At 38.4% G+C, this 8,093-nt stretch overlaps 1 protein-coding gene across 3 annotated transcripts in view; it reads right to left on the bottom strand.

Moving 5' to 3' along the window:
* Positions 1-2,619: 2,619 nt before the first annotated feature.
* The window catches only part of arhgap4a (Rho GTPase activating protein 4a), a 30,473-nt gene continuing 24,999 nt past the window's right edge, over positions 2,620-8,093 (bottom strand). For 2 of the 3 annotated variants that reach the window (XM_072656431.1, XM_072656433.1), the window contains 8 exons: positions 7,361-7,466; positions 7,046-7,270; positions 6,026-6,090; positions 5,195-5,363; positions 4,809-4,901; positions 4,076-4,186; positions 3,864-3,930; positions 2,620-3,488 (listed from right to left, as the gene is read on the bottom strand). In XM_072656431.1, coding sequence (XP_072512532.1) covers positions 3,318-3,488; positions 3,864-3,930; positions 4,076-4,186; positions 4,809-4,901; positions 5,195-5,363; positions 6,026-6,090; positions 7,046-7,270; positions 7,361-7,466 — 1,007 coding nt within the window. In that variant the 3' untranslated portion in view covers positions 2,620-3,317. The remainder of the gene's footprint in view (positions 3,489-3,863; positions 3,931-4,075; positions 4,187-4,808; positions 4,902-5,194; positions 5,364-6,025; positions 6,091-7,045; positions 7,271-7,360; positions 7,467-8,093) is intronic. The other variant, XM_072656432.1, reaches the window with a different exon arrangement.

Here is an 8,093-nt window from a genome sequence, read left to right as displayed (position 1 = left end):
GGCATGTTCAGTTACAACTGTCACTTTTCAAAGCTTACACACATGGAAAAATCAACAGTACACTTCTGTGTACAGTTCTGTCTTTCTTTTCCCAAAATACAGAAGGTTTTTTTAATGGGATCAGAACATCAAATTGGATACATTATCAAAATCTGAGTTCAATAAGTGAGAAAGCAGCCAGCATTCTGACTCTATCTTGCTGGTATTTCATCCTTACATAATGCAGAATCTGGAACTACGCAGGTCACTTTCGCTGTGTTCAGACTGCAGGCAAGTCGGACTTGTTTCTCAAATAAGATCTGTTGTGATGACTGTCCGCCCTTGTTATTTGTGAGTAATCATATCAGATTTGCGTGTCCGGCCATCGCGATCCTATCAGCATGGACTGCTGTGGTAACGTCCTAGGCATAAGCGGGACCCTTTTGCACCCTTTTTGGATCCCCACACTTCTGCAACTTTTCCAGATTCGGCATGGCCGCTGTGTCATTTGTTGTGAGTGACACAAAAAAAACACGAAATCTGATTAAAGCGTCAAGAGCGTCTACACTGAGAGACATCTGTAAAAAATCTGATTGCAATCGTATTTCAAATCTCCTCCAAATGAGGTTTGGATTTCATGGTGACTTTTTGCTGTCCAGACTACCACAAATCTTTTTGGATACAGTCTACAAAAAAAAAAAAAAAAAAACTAATTAGAGCCACCTCTAGTTCTGAGCTTAAAATAACAGATGGCAGCTAGATGCATCACTGCATCAACTAATGATGCAGTGAATCAGCCTTACACACAAAAAGCACAGAGAGAGAGAGAGAGAGAGAGAGAGAGAGAGAGAGAGAGAGAGAGAGAGAGAGAGAGAGAGAGAGAGAGAGAGAGAGAGAGAGATCTAAATGACAGCTTGCAGTATAAAAGATACAGCATAATCCACCGGACCATCCAGCTAAAAACAAACAGACTAAAAGTATTCCAGCAGTACCACCATACACACTTAATTACCAAGAAGAAGAAGAAGAATGCAGCACACAGTCACTGGCTCTGTTGTCAAAAGAATGAGAGTTCAATCCTTGGGAAAACTACATCCATCTGTGGCGGAAAGACCATTAACAGGCTTTCTGTATCTGGTTGGGTAAAATTACCCTCCCTCGGCCCAGTCAGTCAGTGGGTTGCGCACTTATAAAAGCACTTATTATGCAACCCTTTTTTGCAAAGTTAGTAAATAATGTTTAAATCCTGATGCCTTTAGTCTCTCTCTGGTGAGGTATATGGTTTATTAATTTAACAATGGTATAGGGTATAGGCCGATTGTCTTTTAAAGTCATTTAACCCCATGAGAAATAAATAAGTCAGTGTTGTAAACAGAGCAGCAACACTCATTATTTTGACCCTATAAGCAGGGCTAGTAGAAGGGAAGATGAAAACAACTAAAGAACAATGTAATCACTGATGTAAAGTTATCAGCAGTGATTTAAAGGTAACAAAGTCGGACAGAGAGCTTTAAAGCTAAAGCAGCAAGTGTGCTACTAATTAGACTAGGCCTGTCACCATTATTACGTTATCAGCTTATTGTACAATATATGGACATGACCTCAATATTTTTGACCGGCCTCAATGTTGCCCATTGTGTTTACTTAACCCATTAACGTGAATGAGCTACTTTGTTTTAAAAGAGGGATTTATTTTATATCAGTTCTTGTAATGGGCCTAAATCAGACTATGAACAAGTCTTAAGTCACTGTGGTTATAATTACTGAGACTTAGACTAAGAGTAAGAGCTTTTCAATGCGCCACTGAGGATTTCCATTGCTAACACTTGCTAACAATCTGGAACACTTGCCTGGTTGTGCTTGTTTAATTAGTTAGTCTTAAATAGTTGATCACATGTGCTTTTGTTTAGTATGAGTGAAAACCTGCAGCTACACCAGCCTTTTGTGGACAAGATCGGTGACCCCTGCTTTAAACTGTACTGGGAAAGAGTTCATTTCTCAAAAGCTTAGAAATCTGCTCTGCACTAGTGACACCTGGTGGATCAAAAGACAAACAGCATGTGGAAATCTCACTACTCTGGGGGAATAATTAAAAAAAAGAATGGAAAATTAATTAAATAATGAAACAACTGTACTAGAATAGGCTGTGAGCTTGTTTTGATGTATTTATCACTAAAAACATTATTATTAGCATTATTACCATTATTTACTCCCAGACCTTTAGAAAAACTTCATTGGTTAAATTTGATGTCAGTAGACACGTAGGCCCAGTGCTGGTTGTGGAGAAATATTTACAATGTCATGTAGAACTTACAGCACAGGGGGATCAATTCCAACCCCTTCTAATGAATGCATACAAAATGTCTAGTGATAAACATGAACCTATTGGTACCAAGCCTAATGCCAGGCATTGGCTAGAGATGTATAAACCCTCCCCCCATTAAGCTGTGGAGCAGTGAAACAGTATTCTCCGGAATGATGGTGCTCCATACAATACTGTTCAGATGAGTTGGCAAGGTGATCATCCAACATCCTGACCTTACAAAGGCTTTTGTTGCTTAACGCAATCAAATCCTCACAGCAATGCCCCAAAGTTGAAAGCCTTCCCCGGACAGTAGAGAAAGTTACTCCAACAAAAACAAGATCAACTCTTTTTAATATCCTTGATTTCAGAAAAAGATGATTGAGCAGGTGTCCCAATACTTTTGTCTATATAGCAGGTATGTAATATTAGGGATGGGGAAACTGAGAGACGGAGTCCAGCACAGTTGGATGCCCTGCTCGAACACGTCTACTAATTCTGGCAACCGACTAAACAGGGGACTTGAATCAGACGTGCTTTAGCAGGCAACTATGCAGGAATCCGTCCCTCCAGGTAACTTCACAATACCTTACGCCATGTAAAGATGCTGACAGGCTTCCTAGTTGAAATATTTAATTGCAAAACACCAAACAATATTTCATAGCCTATTGTGCATGATTTTGGGAATAAATAGCTTCTGAAAATAAATTATCACTTAAGCTAACAGGACAATCACAGGTAAGGTTACAGTAGATTTGATAATGGCAGTCATACACAGAGGAGTGGCACAGATATACTCTCTTGCAGTATGATTACAAAATGGGCAGTGAAAACTTCCCCACTGTTACCGTCAAGTCTATGACGTTTCTTTTGGAATTAACACTGTGAGGAACTGAACCACTGAATCTTCACAAAGACAGATCACACCACTGTTCGTGTCAAGTTCTCTTTTGTTCATCGATACAAACAGACTTGCTTGTATCGCACTTCCTCTAAGTCTCAGTGTGCGTCCAGCTTACATGTCCTTCTGAATTTCTCAGTCCGTCTGCTGAGATGGTTTAAAAACGCCTCTTCCTTTCTGCATCGCATTTCCTCTCCTCTGCGGGTTTTGAGGGGGTGATACAGAGAAAGGGGAGGTTTCGGTGGAGGATTGCTCATGGCGAGAAGCAAGCTCCTTGAAGACGGAATTCATCTGACGACAGACTTCCTGCAATAATACACAAGTTATTGTATTTATTTTTCAGAAAATGAATAATCATTGTTCTAAACAGCTGTATAGATGTAGGATCCACTGCACCGTACTACCTCTTCTTAATCTATAAATCCTATCACACACCCCTCAGGTATTCATAGCCATACTTGTGCAACACCAAGCAAGGTGACTAATGTTTTGTATTGGGAGCTTAAATATATATTAACTGCAGTAAAATCACTGTAATGTGTGAATTATTGCTTTATTTTATTAAGCAGGTCTTACACAACAGTACAGTATAATATATTATATATTAGTATGTGAGCTCTTTGTATTCTAACTCATTCTCACTGTATCTGTCATTCTTGGAGCAAAGCAAGGTTTCTTAACCTTGTCCACTTGTATTTTGGATTCCTTTTCGAAGTCTCCTTCCGTGGCAGACCTTCTCTTCTGGAGGCTGATTGAAAGAAAGAGACAAACAAACACATTGCACATGTTTTGTCTGCAACTGAGAGGACAACATGCTGTCCAAAACTTCACAGCAGATGATAATCTAATTGTAGAGAACATAAAGTCTTCAAAAATGCACTTTGGTCACATACTCCAATGATTTACGTAATGCCCCCGGAGAAGTGGATGGCCACAGTTGTCCTGTGGGTATCTGTAAGGTTATCTTTCCACCAACTCCGTGCTTGTCACTGAACACCTTGGGCCTAAAAAAATTTACAAAGATAACATTGCAACTGCACAATATACATATTGTTATCATGGTTTCAAGACCAATCACAGTTCCAGAGGAGTGTTTTTGTGGGTGTAATGATGAATCAATCAGCCATGCAATTGCCATTGCAATCATGTTCATGTAGTCAGTTTAAGATTGTAAGACCTACCTTTATTGTACAGACCTATGAGTGTTTACTCTTGTTTTTGCAGAATGACATACTTTTGTTCCTATTGTGCTCAATTGGAGAAATACATTTTGCGTGCTGGACATTAAAATTGGTATGGCCAGCACCCAAAATGTATTTCTCCTTTAGCTATTAGCTAGCAAAAAACAGTTCAACCTGTAATCTGTAACCCATCTCTAAACTATAGCTTTTATCTGACCATTACGGCACTACAGTTGCTTACGTGCAGCCCACAGCAACCATTGAAAAACACCACAGTGCAAGCCCCACCTGAGACACCACAGTCCTTGATTATATTCATTATATATTTGTGATTTGTACAAAAGATAAAAATACACAGAGCCCATTCTGTTTTAATCACAGAGTTGTCAGCGGCAGTGGTTTGCCTTGCACCATATAAACAGTTCCATTCGCAAAGGTTAATTACCGCATGTGGCTTGCCCCAGATGACTGTTCCTCTGCTTGACTTCCTCCACTACTGGTTCTTTCAGCATCTTTGTCGTCCTGAGCCCTCTCCACACTGAAGCATGAGTGATTTGAAAAAATCTAATCAAACATTTGAATATTCTTTTCTGACAACAACACTACTAAAAAGTGTGTCTATCTGTGCTTTTGGCCATTTTTGAAAACAACACTGTCATACAGTGTTAGAAACGATAGAAACAAGTCTACATGAGCTCTTTTAACAGCCCAGTACAGGGTAAACAGGCAAGTCGATTTTTGACCAAACTACTCAACTTTCTTATGGTTCTTATGAATGACTTTATTTGCAGTTTATAGAGTAAAAAGAACAAGAGCCATGGGAAGACTCACCTTGGCACACTGATGTATTTATCTGGGATGAGACCCTTCGAGCCATTTACCTCTCCTCTCCACCAGTCAGAGGAGGCTTTGTTGTGAAGTATGAGATGGCCACCCTGTTTAAAGGATAGCTCAGCGGACGAACGTGCCGTGTAGTCAAACAAGGCCACTCCTTCTAGCTCTGCAAAGCCAATGCAGAAACAACTGAGCAGGTTTTGAAATAATATTCATATCCTGTGGGCTCCTGAGTTAGAGATAGCCATGGGCTAGAAACCATTGTGTGGGATTTCAAAAATTTATACATTTTGATCTCCTGCATGAGTGTTTATTAATTCTACTTATTGTTTAAATACCCAAAGTTTGAATGAAGTATTTGGATCTAAACTGTCGGATTTAATACTGCTTTTTTACACAATGATACTATTTACACTTCTGGTAGCTGCTAACTGCCTTTCTCTGCCTTGTACTTGTACTGAGCAATAACAATAAAGCTGAACCGATTTACCTATGATTCTCCCAAGCTGGGAGGGTAGCAAGCTTTCTCCAAATGACAAGAAATACCACTGCTTATGAACTGCTGCTAATGCAACATTATTGGACAGCTTAACGCTAAGTGCCAATTCTGTTATGTCAATGTATGCCCCTGCTGAATGTTGAGAGAGTATGCTCTCTTGGACACCCGGATCCGAACTCAAACATTTTTTCACAATAATAAACGTTTAAATCCTGCAATTTCTAATTGTTATAAAAAAATTGTTAATGCTGTATACATGTTTTCAGTAAAGGTCAGTAAAAAATCCCAAAGTTTTCAAATCACTCCTACACTTTTGTTTTCCCACTTACCTTCTTTGATTTCTTTGCTTGGAGATGCATCTGATTCCATCTCTCCTTCCTCTGCTGCAGGCTCACTGCAGATGCAAAAATCTTAATTGTTTTTTTGTTCTTCCCATGTGCTTATATATACACACAGTCATATCCGAATATTATACCTAGCCATGGTCTGGAATGAACTAAAGCTAGTAAGTAACTGATATGTTGAATCAGGTGATTTTTTTGAGCAAAAAAAATAATCAAACAGTGTTGGACGCTGGCTGTCCAGGCCATCAACTGATGACCCCTGATGTATACTGCTACTGACCAGATATATTTTGGGTGGTGGTCCATTCACAACACAGCAGTGACACTAACATGGTAAACTAAGTGTGGCTCTGTGGTCTAATACTGACTGCTGATGAATGACTAGAGGATGGCAAACAAACTGTGTCAACAGACAGACTGTAGTCTCTAACTGAACACCAGCAAGATGGATCTAAAAGGCGCTGTAGGTTATTTTGAGTGAATATATGGCTGCTAAATCAACACGGACATAACACACACAACTGCCGTTGACTCGATGTGAAAATAAAAACTACAAATATGTCTAAATGTAGCCAAAAGGTAAAAACTGGTCTGATATAACTGGGACTTGAATGGTCACGTTGATGTTTTTAGGGGGAGAATGCTTAGACCACCATTTCGAATTAACAGAATAATAAAGTCATTAAAATACATTTAACAAAGAACACAAAGAAAAGTAAGTTGCACATCTGACTTTATATTATATTTAACAACAGACATATATATATATATATATATATATATATATATATATATATATATATATATATATATATATATATATATAACCAAATGTAAGATTTCAGATGTTCCAAACTCCAAACTCCACCCCTCTCAAGAAATCAAGAGTCCTGCTAATGCCAGATCAGTACCTGTAGGCTACAATTGCACATCTTTTTTTTTTTTTTCTAATAAAGTTCTCAGTGAGTGCAGTTAAATGTATGAGTATGCGGGTAGGGTTCTCACATATCCTCTTGTTCTAGTGTCATGCATGTCTCATAGACTGGTCCCTCTAATTCAGTCTGGCTGGGGAAGATGCTCTCATGCTGGATTATGATGGTTTTGACCAGGGCATTGATCTGCTGAAGAGCAACAGCGTCTGCATCCTCAGGCCCCCTGATCAGGCTGGGCCCAAAACACACAGCCAGATTGTAGGGCTGCATCATGTTCTCATCGCTGTACTGGGAGACACTGCACACACACACATAAACACACAAACTTATAACAATGTACAGCCTAGATATGCCGTTAAGAACTGTTAGATCAAGGCAGTGTACTCACTGGTGAAGGAATGCAAAGAGGTATCTCATAACAACAATGAGTGGGGAAGGGTATGAAAGGATGACTGTTTTTAACTGAGCTGCTTTTTCCTCCTCATCTTCTGTTCCTAGAAAAGACAGACAGTAAAAAGTCAACCAAGAATGCAGTTGAAAATAATATTATCTTGTAAGATTACAGGCTTCTGATTTCTATGTTTTTGTTAAGATCTATTCTTTCTGACCTTATGGTTCACACATTAATGTTTGTAAGTCACCTACGTCTTCAAGATAAGTTAATTATTCAGGCAAGATTATTTTCTTTTCTCCATCTTTCAGAATCAATATAACTTTAATATAACAATAATAATTTTTATTCTTGTTTGGGGACAAAACAAAAATACACTAATCTTGTTTAAAATGTAAAACCAAAATGTTTCATATCTAACTTAATGTGTTTTAGAGATCAGTTAATCTTCTACTCACTTAACTATTCAGAGTAACAGAAATGTGCCCAATATAGCATTATATATATATATATATATATATATATATATATATATATATATATATATATATATATATATATATATATATAAAAAGTGGAGCCTCACATGCAGGAATGCAGAGCAGACTCCTTAAAAAATCCAATTCACTCCCCAGTCCACACAGTACATATACGGAAACTAAGCTGCCCAAAGCAGCCCATTGTGATTTTAAGTAACTCATTAGAGCTCAACCTCGCCCATTCATATTAC

Source organism: Salminus brasiliensis, chromosome 14 (genome assembly GCF_030463535.1).
Source record: "Salminus brasiliensis chromosome 14, fSalBra1.hap2, whole genome shotgun sequence".
Taxonomy (NCBI): Eukaryota; Metazoa; Chordata; class Actinopteri; order Characiformes; family Bryconidae; genus Salminus; species Salminus brasiliensis.
This window is presented reverse-complemented; position numbering and strand designations above follow the sequence as displayed.